Here is a 16,947-nt window from a genome sequence, read left to right as displayed (position 1 = left end):
TAAATTCACACACACACACACACACAAAAACCGGGGGGGGGGGAGAAGATATAACATCCACAATTATTTGAAGTTGATACGACAAGCAAACAGAAAGGACATTGTTGGGGGGGAGGGGGGGAGGGAGAAGGGAGGGAGGTTTTGGTGATGGGGAGCAATAATCAGCCACAATGTATATCGACAAAATAAAATTAAAAAAAAAAAAAAAGAATGTTCATACCTTTTGCCCCACTCGTTACTATTCTCTAGGCTTTTTGTAGTATAGTTAGATTGCTTGAAATACACATATATATGAGTGTATATATAACGTCATGAGGCACTTAACAATGCAGACACGTTCTGAGAAGTTGGTCGTTAGGTGATTTCATTGCTGTGTGAACATCATAGATTGTACTTACACAAACCGAGACATATGGCCTCGGCACACCTAGGCTACACGGTATAGCCATTACAATCGTATGGGACCCCCATCGTATATGTGATCCATCCTTGACGGAAACGTAGTTATGTGGCACATAACTGTATACATAAAAGAAAGATGCATTACTAGCATTAGAGTTTGTCTCTTGAATTACTAGCATGTTTTCTTTAGCCATATGTTAAGGATGTTAACTTGGTCCAGTCCCCCCTTTTGCCTTGGTGGCCATGGTGTTCGGTGTTTGCCTCCTTTCTCAAGGTAAATTTCCCTTCAATTGTAACAACAGTATTACTTGCCTATAGTATTCCCCGCAAAAAACTTCTGGGAGACCGGCGGGACGCAAATACATGTTGAAAAATGTTTGGGTCCATGTTACATTTGTTCTGTGGGGCCCAGAGGGTGGGCCTGAAGGGATGGGGCGCTCCTGAAGATTGAAGTACCCTTAGTGAGTGTGCGGCGCCCCCGCATGGCGCCGGGCGCAACGACAGCCTGGGTGCTCCCCTTCAGGTCTCGGCCTGGCCGCCCACTTTGTCCCCGACTCTGTCCTTCTGCCTATTGGTGCCCGTTCTTCCGCTGGCTCACCCGGTAGCGGCAGTAGCCCCTCCTCTTCTTAGGCGCGCAGTCGGCCTTCTGGGTCCAGGGTCAGCCCTCTCACACACACATACCCCCATGGCGCGCAGCGCTTATAGCTCGGCTCAACACAGAAGGTCCCCAAGTTATTTTATTGCTGTACACAGAGGTCAGTTAATGCCCCGGGAACCCTTCCCGCCCCCTAGCGGTGTCTGCCTCCTCTGCTGGGAGCACGCTAACCTCCCCGAGTCTGCAATCGGTGTGTCCGGAGGTCGTAACTGCACCCCGCCGCCGGGGGCGCAACCACCTCCCCTCCCCGACGCCGGGCCAGCCGGGGTCCGTGGCCCGCAGCTCCCGGCTCGGAAGGCAGGTCTGGAGGGGCCGCTCCTCGTCTGACGGGAGGGGAGGCTCGCAGGAAAGGGAGGCGAGAGATCCCTGCATCCACTCCCAAGCTTTGTCGCGCGCGGGAGGGGGTGTGCGGGGCCCCTATTTCTCCGCGTAGCAGTAGGTCCCGTAGGTCGCCTGCTGAGGTCTGGGGAAGCCGAAGCTGCGCACCCCGGGATCAGGGAGTCCCCCGCAGCGCGGCCGCGGCGTGGTGATGGGGAAGCGCACGCTGCCGTCCTCCAGCCAGCCGCCGTCGCACTGGTCCAGCCCCGAGAACTTCCAAGCAGCGTAGAGATGCCCGACCTTGGCCACGACGGCCCCGCGCCGCCGGCACGCCGCGTGGGCTTCAGACAGCGTCAGCCGCCCGGGCACGAAGAACACTTGGCCTGGGGACCGGAGCGGGTCACCAACAGGCAGGGAACAGAGCGGGGCGGGACGCTGCGGGGATTCTGACTCTCAGGCAGCGGAGTCGGCGGGCAGGGTCGCGGGACAGGAGGAGCGGGAGCATCGAGGCAGTGGGGTGCAGGGGGGTTTCGCGAGGTGGGCTGGAGCCTGGGCCGGCTGATGCAGGGGACGGTGGTTTGCCAAGACGAGGAGACCCGCCCCTGATCTCACGCCTTGAGTTCCACTTTCCCCCGCCCCCATTCTTCAGACCCCGCCCCTGACCTGCCAACGCCGAAGTGAAGCAGAAGGCGTCGTAGCGGTCGCGCTTCCTGTCGCGGGGCCCGTAGCTGCGGATCCCGGGCCGACCTGGGCCGCCGCACGGAGCGCGCGCCGTGAGCACTGGGTAGCGCACGGAGCCCTCGAGCAGCCAGCCCGCGTTACACCAGTCCAGACCCTCGGTCCATGCTGGCGGGAGACGGAGGGGGTCGGGGATGAGAGCTCGCCCGCTTTCCTCTTTGGCGCGCCAGTGACAGCCGGGAGGGGGCTTGGGTGGTGCTGGTGTTCCGCCGCTCACCCTGGTACAGCTGGGAGTAGGTGGCCAGGCGTCCGTCCTGCTCCTCGCACGCCTGCTTCGCCTCGTAGTAATTGAATTGGTACCGGCCTCGGCTGGGTTGGTACGGAAACACCACACCTGGGGGGTGGCGGAGAGCCTGGAGAGGGCCAGCAGACCGGGCCAGGGCCGGGAGGAGAGGAAAGGCAGCGCAGCCTAGCAGAGGAGCCTGGGGGGACCCCGGGAGGGGGCGGGGGAGATGCTCGGAAGGAGCCCTGGGAGACCCGAGGCAAGGCGGCCCGACTCTAGCTAGAGAGGAGCGGGGCGGGAGCGGCAGGGCCTCACCCTCCAGGCGCAGGGTCAGCGCTACGCTCTCGTCCTCTATACCATTGATGAGCTCGCAGCGGTACCGGCCCTCGTCCTCCAGGCGCACGCCCACGATGACCAGGGAGGCGTCTAGCCGATGCCCCCTCCGCATCCTGGCACGCCCTCCCAGTGGCCCGTAGCCCCGGGCGTGCAGTCCGTTGGTGACCAGAATCGGCGTTTCCCGGAGCTCCCCGGGCTCCACTTTGCTCCAGCGCACCTTGTAGCTGGGAGGCGAGGCGCCCAGGACGCAGGGCAGCGTGGCCGTGGCCCCACGACGAGAGTGAATGACCTCGTGGATGGGGGGCAGGAGGTAGTGGGGGCCCGGGTGGGGTGCTGAGCAGAGGGGGCCACAGTGGCAGCAACCCCTTGATCCTCACTGCCCCAAATGCCCATCCAGACCCTGTACCCCAAATGCTTTCCCCAGGCTCCGCCAACCCTCTCCTCCACTGCCCATGCAGCAATGACTCTCACTGAGTACCTTGAACAACTGCCCTTTTCACTTTCCCCACCTCTCGAGCCTCTCCCTCAGGGTTCCCCAGATCCTGGGCTGGGCTGGGGTCTTACCTGGGTCTCCCAGGGCTATGAGGCAGATGGTGAAGGCCCAAGGGAGAAGGAAGCGGCAGAATGTGGGGAGAGTGAACTGGCCTGGCATGATGGGGAATCAGCCCAGCACTGTCTGCAGGGCACAAAGGGTGGCATTCCTTAGGAGTGAGGGAAAGGGATGGGGGAAGAGTAGGGTTGGGATGATCTCCCATAGGGGACCGTTCAGCTGGAAGCCATAGGGACAGAAAATGGGGCTGGTGACAAAAGGAAGGTAATGGGGAGGAGGAAGGTAGTAACGACTACTGTCCCCCCACCCCCTTCCCCTGCCCCATCCTTCCTCTCTCACATCCCCTCAGTCAGCAGGTCCTGACTTATTTAGTATCCCCTCTCATTACACGCGCTACTTCCCGAGCTTGCCATCTGGATTGCCAGCTCCAGTCTCTACCCTCTCCCAACATACATTCTACATCCTGAAGCCAGAGTAAATATGATCATGTCATTCTCCTGCTTGAAACAGTGACTCCCCGATGCCATGAGGATAAAGGGCAATCTCCGAGCCACAGCTTTGGAAGCTCTCTATAACCCAGCCTCTCCCTGCACCTCAGACATCTCCCCCACGACCCCTGCCCTCCCCGCTGTGCTCCAGACGTGCTGGACTTCTGGCAGTTTCCAAAACAGCCCAAGTTTGCACTCACCTCCTTTTCATGGGCATCAGTCGGGACCTCACCTTCTCTGGGAAACCTTTCCTCTTACCCTAGTTTGCCACACTGTAGTGCACTGTCATCTATGGGACTGGACCAGGGACTTTTTTTTTCTTTAGAAGTACTTTTATTAGCACCTAAACTGTGTGAATTTGAAAGTAATATATATGCATACATATACTATATCAATGAGGTTTTCTAGAAATTATAAAGTTAAAAAGCATAAAATTATGAAGTTATTTTTAAAACTATTTCAAATGCAATTGTCTATTTTGGTAGTTGATGGTCTCCCCTTCTTTACTGTATCTTATTATCACCTTGTCCTATTTTTTTTTAATTGGACTGAGAACCCCTTGACCTGGTTTTACTCATTTTCCAAATCTGTCTCCTTCACTTCCTAATTGCATGACTTTAACAAGTTACTTAACCTCTCTCTACCTCAGTGTCCTCATCAGTAAAATATAGATAATAGCACACCTACCTCACTAAGCAACCATGAGGATTAGATGAATTAATATATACAAAATGCTTAAAATAGTACCTGATGTAATAAGTGCTATGTATGTGTTAGCTATTACCTCCAGTTCCCAGTATAGTTTTTGGCACACAGTGGGCGCTAAATGTGTGTGAGAATTTTAATGAATGAGCTAAGATTAAGGACTTCTTGTTAGGGAAGAAGCGATGGGGCATGGGGAGAGGAAGGAAACACCCTGAAGAGTCGTTAGAAATCTAAAGAGCTGGGCTCCATTTTCCTGAAAATGAGAGCCGAAGACCAGCTTGCAGTAGGAGAAACAGGGGTTAGGCACGGAAAGAACTTCCCATGGTTAAAAGTGAAGGTATCTGGGAAAGGGCCATGAGGGAGAGAACCACCTCTCCTTTACAGAAGAATCTGATAAATGCAGGTGATCCTGGGAACTGAGAGTGATTCAGGGACCAACAGTAATGATGGCTAGCATTAACATGTCTAAGGTTGAATGTGCCTGACAGTGCTCTAAGCACTTTGCATGTGTACTTTCACATACACTCCTCCTAGTAATCCCATGAGGTAGGAATTATCAAAAATCCCATTTTAAACATGCTGAAACAAAGGTGCACACATTTTAGGAAACTTGAATGAGGGTACACAGCTAGTAAGAGAAGGGGTTTGCTGGGATTTGAATCCAGATCTGGGAATGAGGCTTAAGCTCTTAATCACTGGTCTATATTTCTGTATTTCAGACAGGTGCACACACGTCCTCTTCATACCCCTTACAGAAAATGAGAGAGTGCCCAGCAGCTCCATCACCTACCTGTTAGAAGGTGGTCTCTTCACAGAGACAGAGGGAGCAACGCTTAGCAGCTTTTTGTCCTGCTTGAGGAAGAGGTCATGGATGAAGGTGTTTCCCAGGCTCCTGGGAGGTCCAAGCACCTTAAAGTCCCAGGACTTGAGCACCTAATCAACATGGTTGCTCCTTTTGCACCTTTGAGGAAAGCCTTCTGCCCTGTGCTCAAAGAAGAAGCCAAGGTGCCAAGAACTCCTCCCCACCCATTGGTCCACTAAGCCAGGCTGTCACGGGTGTCCAGCCCTGTGACTACCTCTGTGGAGCTCACTGTCCTGGGACAAGGAAGATGCTGGGCTCAGGATGAGGGGGAACCCATGAGGGAGGATGGTGTAAAGGAGGCAACCCAGGACAGTGAGGCAACCTAGAAGAGTGTGGAAATTGAGTGCCTTGTTGCTTCCAGATGCTCTTGGACCAGAGAGGTATGGATGGATTGGTGGGTATGAGGGTGTTGGGTGGATGGGGATGCACTCCGAATAGGGCTCAAAGATCCATAGCTGTCAAGTTCCAGCTGCCTTTGCATTTCCACATGGGCTTCATCTAAGCAGCACCTACCCTCCCCCCAGCAAAGTTCTCACCTCTGCCTTCCTGTGCCTGGGTGCACATTGCCTTTGGGAAGAGACTTTCAAGGTGGGAACCAGACTTCCAGGACTTCCAGCTGCTTCAAGAAACCTGACCCCTTCTGTCCAGTCCCCCTGTCTGTCCATCTGTCTGTCCTTTCCTTCTCTGTCTCCACCCCATCGGAAGCACAATTTCCCATTGTCTCTGTCTTTTCCCCTATTGTTGAATAACAGGGCCCCTTTCTTTATCCTGTGGGTAATGGCAGTGAAATGTCAACAGCTGGGGATGTGGGATGCAGGACCAGCTGGCACATACCACCGGAAAAAGGGCCTCGGTGGGAGGTGGGCTCAGAACAGGAATTGACATCCCCAAGAAGAAGAGAATGTGGTGAGGGGGAGAGAACAGATGGTGAGAAGGTTGAAATAGGGTCCCTCTCAATACTCCAAACTACAAGGTTCTAAAGATATTTTGTCTGAGGTCAGGGCACTGGCTGGGCTCCGTGGAGGGCAGAGGGAGTGGCTAGTACTTCAATTGGAGAAATGGAAGTTAGACAGTAAGGAAGATTTTTCTGTCCCTGGGAAGGAACACGGGAATTTTTGAGGATGGGGGGACTTTGGAAGGCTCTCCAAAAGAGAGGTCATCTTATTTGTTCCCTAGTTTACCACCTCCTCCTTCAGCACAGACAGATGATCTTCTTAGTTTAAAGTTCTCAAGAGAAGGGGATCCTTAATCTCCCTGGGTGGAAATTCACTTTCTCTAAAGTCTGTCATGTTGGGACCTTGCCTAAATTTCTGCTGGAGTTTAAGTCCATTTTTAAAACCTTTCTACTGAGATATAATTTACATACAAAAAAGTGCACAGATCTTAAGTGTACAACTCAATGAATTTTTACCTGAGTACACACCGTGTAACTAACCCCTTACTCTTTCAGATCAAGATATAGAACATTTCCAACAATCCAGAATAAATCCAATTCTTTTTTGTTTGCTATCAATTCAAAGGGAGGACTCCCCGCTACCTGCCCCCATAAACAACCATTTAGAAACATTTAGAGCTTTAAATAGCTTCTTAGCCTTCTTTTCTCTTTGCTGAGCAACCCACACCAGTATCTTCGCATTATTAGAACCATGCACTTTCAGAACTAAGAGGGGACCTCAGGACATCAAACTTCCTCATTTACCAGATGAAGAAGAGAAGACAGAGAAGAAGGTGAGTTGCCCAAAGTCACACCCAATACAGTTGTTGAGTCAAGCCTAGAACTTTCTGCCCTTTCCACTAATCCCTCTTCTGCTCCTCTCCTTGGCTCTCCAAGGCAGAGGAGCTCCAGTTTTTCACGTGGGTCATACCTAACAACAGGGAGCCCACCCCAACTATATTCCTTAGGGATCTGATTAACTATCTTCTCCCTGTGCATTCCATCTCTATTCCTAAACCCTTTCCTCCTCCTCCCAGGACTGTCTCTCTCATGTGAGAAGACAAATAGCCCCCTGTCTCCTCGGGACAGGACACCCTGATCCAGCACATCTGATTGGCTTCCTCCCAACTCAAACAAACAGCCTCCCCACAGAGGGAGGGGGTGAGTATAAACAGCTACACAGCCTGGGTCACTGCCTGCATTTCCAGGCTTACTCTTTACTGCTCCTTTCTCCCTAGATCACCTCTGAACTGTGGTTTGAAGTCTCTGGTAAATCCGTAATGAGCTGGGCAGAGAGGAAGGCCTGGAACTGTTTGATACAAAAAGAACCCTTTGAGGATAGAATGAAAAAGGAACAGGAATAAGTATGTAATGAGGAGTCAAACTGTGTTTAGTCTGCTTAAGGTCACGGTCACTTTCACCCAGTTTTCCCCCAAGATCCATGAAATAGGAATGAGGTAAGACTGCTTGGGCTTGAGTTGGCATCTTTTCACTGCTCTAGAATGTTCTTTCTTTTTTTTTTTTTTTTTTTTAAAGATGACCGGTAAGGGGATCTTAACCCTTGACTTGGTGTTGTCAGCACCACGCTCAGCCAGTGAGCGAACCGGCCATCCGTATATGGGATCCGAACCCGTGGCCTTGGTGTTATCAGCACCGCACTCTCCCAAGTGAGCCACGGGCCAGCCCCTCTAGAATGTTCTGAGGAGAGGCCTTTACCACAGCTGCTACCTACGGACCAGGGGGAGGAGAAATTATCTAGGATAGGCATAGAGCTCTGGCACTTCTCTAACACCCCAGACTCAGCTTCCACCCTCCAGGCAGATCCAGCTGACCAATTTTCTTGACCCCTGGTGGTGGCAAGCATGGTCCTAGTTTACAATTAAGATTGTTGCATGAATACTGGGAAGGTTGGCAAGATGGCACTTAAGGTGGAAATATGGGGAAGGGCTCAGTGTGATTGACAAGGCTTCCCTCTCCTTCCAATAAACTGCACATCACACACGGGTACCTCCAGCACCTCCACTGCCTCCCTGCAGCAGAGTCCTTGGCAGATGATGTGTGGCAGCTTCATTCCCCTCCCTCTTCTGTCTCTCACCTTTCTCCTCCTCCCTGGGAACTCCCAGGTCACTCTCTTCTTTCTAGCCCAGGCTCAGGCCTCTTGTGCAGCTGGACCCTGGCTGTATTGCAAAATGATGTGGGGGGCGAGCCTAGGGGAATCAGCCTCAAGGAAAAACATTTTCCACTCAGGAGTCCTCACGTATACTGTGGATAGAGTCAAGGGTGAGAAAGAAGGCGGAGATGGGGTCCATGCTCTTGGGGTGAGGGGTGCCAATCTGGAGGGAGCATGAGACCACATGAGCTAATGGGAGGAACACTGGACCGTGAATCAGTAACCCTATTCTAGCCAGATGCTAACTTCATATGAGACTTTATACAAACCTCCAGGAGCTTCAGTCTCTCTAATTATCAAATGGGTCCATACCTGCCCAACAGGACTAGTTGGTGTAAAGGCAATGGAACAGCCCTCTACAAAGGGAGTTAAGTTCATTGCTACATGGTTCAAATTGGAAGAAGGTTAGAGAGGAGGAGAACAAGATGGGAAGGAGATGAGACCTGTTAGATCTACTCATCCTCATCCTAGCCACATCCTCTAGGAACAGGCAGGGCCTCCAGTGGGGCTGGAGTCTCCTTCTATACAGTGAGGGTCACCAGTGTAGTATCCAGTTTAGATATCCCCCAAAAGTCTGCAACAGTAGTAGAGGGGAAGAGAAAGGGCGAAAGGAGGGAGGAAGTAAAGAAGGAAAGGAGGAAGGGAGGGAGGATGGCTTGGTTTCTTGTTTGTGGGTTTTTTTGTTTTGCTTTGGGGGTTTTTTTGGTATCATGCTAGAGCATTTTCTAATAAGCTTGCTTGACACTCATCTGACTCTCTCACAAAATGTAACTTTGTTGTCACAGTATATTTGGTAAATCATCTACAACTGACAGAGGTGTAGACATTTACAGTCCTGTAAGGTTAGAGATTAACGTGCAGAAGTTGATAAAATGATAGGGTTTTATTGCCCAATAGCGAAGTTAACCACAAAGATGTTTTGATTTTATTATCCTAGGAAGTTAACCAGTCTTATATCTAAATTAGCAATCTTATTTCAGCAATCCTTTTCTTATTGACTATATAAATCCCTGTTTCTCAAATGCTCTTCAAAGCAGCTTTTCATTGGTTCCCTCATCAATGAGTTAAATAAAACTTCAACACAAGTTAACAAATAACTTTGAGAATTGTGTTTATCTACTTCTCATCTTCCCTTTATTACAGGCAACACACCAGCACTCTCTGCTTCCCTCTAATAGTGGATCCACTGGCAGAACTAGTGCAAGAGCTCCAGGGAGGGTAGGACCACTCTCTATCTCCAGCAATGGGCACTAGAGGAAGTGGCCATTCTCAGCAAGTGTCCTCTGCAGTGCCTTCTTATAGTTAAGGACATCCTTTGCTGGCTGCTGCTCCAGTGGGCCACCAATTACAGCTTCTCAATTCCATTGGCAACATCGAAGAGACTTTAGGAGCACCTATTTGTGCTTTATCCAAGAAGCTTTCCTTAACAAAAACAAGAAGCATTTAACACCTTTCTCACCTGGACTATATACTAGGCATTCAGACAATATTTACTGAATAAACGAACAAATTTGAAGTTTTCTTCCAATTTCTGCAAACAACAAAAAAGCAGTATGTTATAGCGATTAAATTCCATAGGCTCTGGAATGTGAGTGTCTGGGCATAAATCTCAGCCCTGCTACCTACTAAATGGATAACATTAGACAACCTACCTACCTTTTCTATTTGCTTAATTGTTTTCATCTAAAACTGAGGATAACAGCAACAATAGCAACATTAGTAATTAGAACAGTGTCTGTCTCATAGAAAGTACTCAATACATTCTAGGCATTATTATTGGTGGGTGGGGAAGAAATATCAAAGGGAACAAAATCAATCAAAACCGCAGATACTGATTGATTTTAAGAGATCATCTGATTTGTAAGAGCTTATAAAAACCACACACACAAATAAAAGTCATGTTCCACTTAATTATTTTTATTTCTTTATTACAAAACAAAAGTAATACATGTACCTAATGAAAAATAACTCAATCACTATCAAAAGGATAAAATGAAAAGTAAAATCCTTCCTTCTTTCTTTTCCTCTTTCCCAGGAATAATTAAATCATCATTAAGCTCCTTCTGTATCTGTCCAGAAAGTATTTAAGAATCTACAAGAATGCAGATAAATAGAAACATACATCATACATATGATCTAACCTAATTGTGATCATATCATACAAACTGTTCCCTGCTTTGCATTTTTCACGTAATAATACTCATATGTCGGGAGGGATTGGACAAGGGGCATAAAGAATAGTTATGATTTGTAACAATATATATGCTAGTAATATTGATTTGATCAACATATCTCAATGTTGAACCCCAAAAATATGTATAATCAATTTTGATTCAATAAAAATTAAGGACAAAACAAAACAAAACAAAAAGATAAACAGCTTACCATATGACAGGCAGCGCTAACACCCCAATGCATTTACTCATTTAGTTCTCCCAAGGACCCCACGAGGTAGGGACACCAGTAAGTGTGTGCATTGAGCTTCTCTTTAGTTTTTAATTCCCAAGGCCATAGGTTTAAGTCAGTTCTTCCTCTCTGGAATGACAAGTGCTTATAGAACATGTACACCACGCAGTTGATGTTCAGATGGCAGAATGTAACTAAAGGTGACATTGGGGATGTGTATTCTTGGAAATAAATGATGCAGAGGAAGAGGGGCCATAGTAAAATACAATTCCTGCCTAAGTGCACTTTTACATTTTACTCTGTGCTATCTAGTTTTCTGCATAGTTGGAACTCAGGATAAACTTGAAGAATGTGGACTTCTTATGCATTTTTTAAATTTTTTACATGTGTTGTTATAGTACTAACTCGTCATAATATCTAGCCAATCAACTTCACAATCAAGAAAATAAAGTTATTATTTGGGAAAAAATAATAATAATACTCATATGTTGCGAGCCTCTGTCCTATCAACACATGACATGAGCTCTCTCATTCTTTTTCATGCCTCCATTGTGGTCTAGTGTATGGCTGTAGCATAATTTATTTAACGAGATGCCTATTGATGGACATTTAGAAGTTGGGACAACTAGCCATCTGGAAAAAACAAACAAACAAAAAAGCAGATCCATAACTCGTTCCTTAAATAAAATAAATCCAGAAAGCTCAGATTTATTTATTTATTTATTTATTTAGTTAGTTAGTTAGTTAATTTTATTTTTTTAAAAGATGACCGGTAAGGGGATCCTAACCCTTGACTTGGTGTTGTCAGCACCATGCTCTCTCAAGTGAGCTAACCAGCCATACCTATATAGGGATCCGAACCCATGGCCTTGGTGTTATCAGTATCATACTCTCTCAAGTGAGCCATTGGCCAGCCCAGAAAGCTCAAAGATTTAAATGTGAAAATAAAGCCATCAAAATGCCAGAATATTCCGTACACACGCACACGCACACACACAGAGAAGAAAAGAAAAAGCCAGAATAAATTATTGAATATTTTTTTAATTGGAAGGCAACTTTTATTGCTTTTTTATTGATTATACAATGATATACTTAATTGCGGACAATTTAACAAACATAAAAGCATTTTAAAAATGAAAATCCTCTCTAATCCTGCCACACAGAGAAAATAACCTTTAACATTTTGTCGTCTAAACTCCCAATCTTTGAAGACATTTGTATACATTTGTATACTAGGTATATGGTTTTTTGAGGTTATAACTTTTTTTTTCCTTTTTATTTCTTTTTGGCCAGTATGGGGATCAGAACCCTTTTACCTTGGTGTTTCAACACCGTGCTCTAACCAATTGAGCCAAACTGCCAGCTTTTAGTCCATAATTTAAATGGTAACATGCAGTACGGCACAGAGCCAGCAGGTGGGGCGAGAAGGCTGTGTCACCAGCACTTAACTGCCACTGCAGAGTTCTGGGCACCGCACCCAGCTCCAATCCTGTGCACCAATGCGGGGATCACCAGATGTCCACGGGGGATGTTCAGAGATGCAGATGCTGGAACAGAATCCTCATAATGCTGGGAGTGTCCTTCAGACTCAGAGTGCCCTTCAGATCCTTGCTTTTCCTGTGCTTAGCTAAGCGCTAGTTAGGAGGTAGGGAGTCCCAATCTCTCAACGTGTTTTTCTTATTTGTGGCAGCTGTGCCAAGAAGAAGTATGAGGTTAGGATTCCTTAGTGTTTTTCCTGCCATCATGATCTGCTTTCCCACCTCTACTCCCACTGGTGTTGGTGTCTTTTATACTGTTCTTTTCAGAAAATTTTCCACAGCATTTTTACTGATGTATCTAGAAATATCTCATATAAAAAATATAAAAAGCAACCCTAATGGGTGTGCCCACTACCTTGAAACCTGCAGTCCTCTAGGACTACTCTAGAAGTGCAGCAAGCACTGCAAAGAACAGAGGGCCTGTTTTGCCCTACCTCCCTTGCCGCCATCTGTTCACCCACACCATGACCAGCGTTTACACACACTGCGGTTTCAAGCCCCTTCAAAGGAGATAGTAAGGCCAGGGAAAGACAGAAACAAGAACTACAGGGATAGAAACACAGGACTCAGAGACCGGTCTTGGCCCAGATTGGAGAGAAAATGGTAGCTGGGGGCAGATGGCAATGGTGCTTCAAAGAGAAATGAATGTTTATTAAGCTAACCCACAGTAGATGGTATCAGAGAACAGCAGTCATAGCCCTGAGACTATGTCTTATTCCATTTCCTCTCTCTGTGCCCTATCTGGCCCTCAAGTTATGTATTAGTTCTTTTTCTGTCGCTTATAACAGAATACCTGAAACTGGGTAATGTATAAAGAAATGAAATCTATTTCTTGCAGTTTTTGGAGGCTGGGAAGTCCAAGATCCAGAGAACACATCTGGTGAGGGCTTTCTGGATGAGAACTCTCTACAGGGTCCTGCAATGATGCAGGCAATCACATGGTAAGAATATGGCAAGAGCTCTCTCATGTGCTCTCCTTATAATGCCACCAATCCACACCCATGATAACTCATTACTCCATGAATGGATTAACCCATTCATGAGAGTATAGTCCTCACGTTCCAATCACCTCATAAAGGCCCCACCCTTCAAATACCATAATTGGATTTTCCACCCTCTTAACACTGTTACAATGGGGATCAAGTTTCTAACACATGAACTTTGGAGGGACACATTCAACCCATAACAGGTTACTTTTCTACAAATAAGGGCAATTACATACAATATGGGACTATGGTGAGAACCAAACATAGTAATATTTGTGAAAATGATATTTTAAAATGGAAACCACCATGTGAAAATAATTTTTAAGTAGTAAAGCACTGGGCTTGCCAGTTAGCTCACAGGATGCTGATAACACCAAGGTCAAGAGTTCAGATCCCCTTACCAGCCAGCCACCAAATAAAACCCAAAAAACTAAAGTACTGTACATAAGTGATTGTAATATTTTTATATTATGAAATAAAATTGGTAGTGGAAAATTAGAACCTGCCTAGGCTGAAGATTAAGAAATAATATGAGTCTAAGAAAAATCCTGTGAGACACAGGCATGCCTTTTTTTCCTCAATAGAAAGAAATGTAAATAACATTCTATTATGTAAACATACAGGCTTTTTAAAATCCCACATTGTACTTGCAATCACAAGATATTGTCTCTTCCCTCAGTCTTAGGTTTCACTGACAGAAAAAAAAAAATAGGAAGAGGTGGAGAAAGAGAAACAGCATAACAGCTTATGAACCATGAGGATTTGTTCTTATGATATGTTTTTTAAATATTATGCATAGATTTAAATCCATAGAAAAATAACCCAGTGCCTTAATTTTTAGGATTGAATTCTTTTCCAGAAATTTGGAGAGGCATCCAAGAGTTGGTAGTTTGAGGGGCCACACTCACTTTCTCCTGAAGGTCTTTCCTGGTTGCCAATCATATTGCACTTCACCTCTGTTCCACCTTCCTCAGCACTGAGGAACTATAATTTGTATCCATTTGCTATTTTAAAATTATTTTTCCTGATGAAATAATATGTTAACTGTAGAAATTTTGAAATGCAGGGAAAAGGTATTGTTAAAGAAAAGAATTATTCAATGACACTTGTCAAAGCATGGTAAGGTAGACTTTATTAAGGACTGCTGTGATATGCATAGGGGCCACTGCAATGGGATTTTGCAGTGGGGGAGAGAGCTTGGGCTCAACCCAGAATACAGCCTGGGCAAGTGGGAATTTATAGCCAAGGAGCACGGTGGGGGTCAGTGGATGGAAAATTACTGAAAGGAAATATCAGGGGTTAGGGGGCTTCTGGCTAAATGGATTCTAACAGGATTCTTGCTGAAGACAGGCCAGGGTAACCAGACATCACCTGGGGGATGGAGAAAGATGAGGACCCTGGTGATCAGATTATTGCCCGGGGGCCCTGATGATGACAGCTGGAGCCAGGTCTCGGCCCTGCCCACCACTGTCCGCAACCAGACCGACCACTTAGCTGGAACCAAAAGTCACTGAACCAAAAGCCCCCAGGGCCCTGAGATGGGGGAAGAAGGCTTTAGCCCCATCCCTCTTTCGCCCTTCCCCCTCTCCCCCTGCAACAACATTTTCGAGTATACTTATTAGACACGAGTGTTTCTATGGGGTGTGTAACTTATTTGCTCATGTCCTTCACAAGTTTCTGCTTAGATTTTTCTAATTCTTTTTTTTTTTAATTTTTATTGAATTAAAATTTATTATACATATTTTGGGGGTTCAACATTGAGATATGTTGATCAAATCAATGTTACTAGCATATGTATTGTTACAAATCATAATTATTCTTTATGCCCCTTGTCCGATCTCTCCCCATCCCCCTCTCCCTCCCTCCTCCCCCCTCTAATTACCCTTGATTTCTTCTCTCCTTCTGAAAGAACAATGGTTACTCTGTTGATTTGTTGCCTAGATGATAAGTCCAATGCTAGAGGTGTGTTCAGGTCCCTCAATATTATCATAAAGCAGATGCTTCTTCTGTCACTCTGAAATGGGCTTTGTGGAGAGAGACATCCTGTTCTTTTCTTTATCTCTACTGGTGACTCTCCTTGTGTAAATGCACTCCAGTGGTTGGCAGACCATCTGCGTGGAGGCTGTGGCATCAGCCATGGTTATTGTGTTGGCTGTGTTGGGCCACCCACATGGAGGTGATGTTTTTGGCATGCTCCTTGGAGCTGGCAGTGTGCCTGGTTGTGGGGAGTGTCTGGCCCCTGGATCCATGCCTGGGGTCCCCCAGGTGGGTCCCAAGGTTCTAGTGCAAGGTGCCTGGTTGTGGGAGGGGAATCCTGTCCCTGGCTCCATGCCTCTGGTCCCCTAGTGGGCTCCAAGGCGCTGGTGTGGTGTGCCTGGTTGTGAGAGGGGGGTCTGGTCCCCAGATCCATGCCTTGGGTCCCCGGGCAGGCCCTGAGGTGCTGGCATGGTGTGCCTGGTTGTGGGAGGGGGGTCCAGTCCTGGCTCCATGCCTCATGTTCCCTGGCAGGCCGCAAGGCGCTAGTGGTGTGCCTGAGCTGGAACTAATTTTTTGTCCTTTGCTTACTTCTAAAATGGGGGAACTTCCTGTGGGAACCAGTACTTGAGATGTGTGGTTGAGGTAAATTGCTGCTTTGCTGCTGTTTCCCTAGGGAAGGCTTTTTGTGCAGCTCAGAGTTTAATGGTTGACCTTATGGGTACGTCCAGCTCCCCAGAGACCCGGTGGATCTGTGTTGTGTAGAATCTCTGATCTGGGCCTGAGTTTTTTCATCAAACTGCACCCCATGCAGTTCTGCATTCCCGACCAGTGTCCTCTGAGTGGTCCTGCGCTGATTGGGGAGCAGATTGGCTGTCCTTGCTGTGTCCCAGTGTTCTCTTGGGGGGCCCATCTCCCCCAGCACCCATGCTCCAAACACTTCCCATGGGACAGGCCCTGCACAGGTCCCTTGCAGTGACGCACCAGTCTCTAAATAGCTCCCTTTTTCCAGTTGTTCTGGCTCCTAGCTCCTGTGTGGGTCCACGGGAACCCTGTTAGTGGTCTTGCTGTCCTGGGGGCTGCCAAGGCCCTCTTCTCCCCTGCCGCCTCCAAGTAACTCCATCTGAAGGGCACAGCTGCGGCTTCTGCTGGCTCCTGCTCCATGCACTCAGCAGCTCCCGCCTTAAAGCAGCTACAGCCTGAGATGCTCCAAGCAGTTTTTTCTTTCTCTCATCGTGGTTTCTTCTGCCTCCATGAACTCCACAGGTCTCTCCTCCTCTTCCCCTGAGCTCCAGTGGCCCCAGCTTGGCTGATGTTACATTTTTATAGCTATAAATTGGTTGATTTGTGGGAGAGAGTGATGCTGGGACTGTCTATTCTGCCATCTTGACTGGACCTCCTCTCTAATACATTTTTAAGAGTTCTTTTTTCATTAAGGATGTTAATCTTTGTGTTAAATTTGTTCCTTATTAATTGATAATAAAATTAATTTTAAAAATTTATAAGCAGATTATCAAGGATGGGGGGTTTCTGCTAAACTGATTTAGTAGAGTTCCTTGCTAAAACTGGATTTAACAAGAAAGTGAATACATGGACCTAAGAAAGGTTCAGGAGCCTAACTAAAGTTTGGCCAAGCAAAGAATCTCTGTCAGTGTAAAGGGG

General features: G+C 47.3%; 1 protein-coding gene across 1 annotated transcript; it reads right to left on the bottom strand.

Moving 5' to 3' along the window:
- Positions 1 to 1,474: 1,474 nt before the first annotated feature.
- Positions 1,475 to 3,324, bottom strand: HAPLN2 (hyaluronan and proteoglycan link protein 2). The gene is made up of 5 exons (XM_063107037.1): positions 3,237 to 3,324; positions 2,652 to 3,005; positions 2,331 to 2,447; positions 2,039 to 2,221; positions 1,475 to 1,758 (listed from the first exon to the last, which is right to left on the bottom strand). Exons 1-5 carry the CDS (start codon positions 3,322 to 3,324, stop codon positions 1,475 to 1,477), a joined length of 1,026 nt encoding a protein of 341 aa, XP_062963107.1.
- Between the last annotated feature and the right edge of the window lie 13,623 nt (positions 3,325 to 16,947).

This window comes from Cynocephalus volans, chromosome 8, assembly GCF_027409185.1.
Source record: "Cynocephalus volans isolate mCynVol1 chromosome 8, mCynVol1.pri, whole genome shotgun sequence".
NCBI classification, from domain to species: Eukaryota; Metazoa; Chordata; class Mammalia; order Dermoptera; family Cynocephalidae; genus Cynocephalus; species Cynocephalus volans.
Note: the sequence above shows the minus strand (reverse complement) of the source record. Positions and strands in the feature narration are given on the sequence as shown.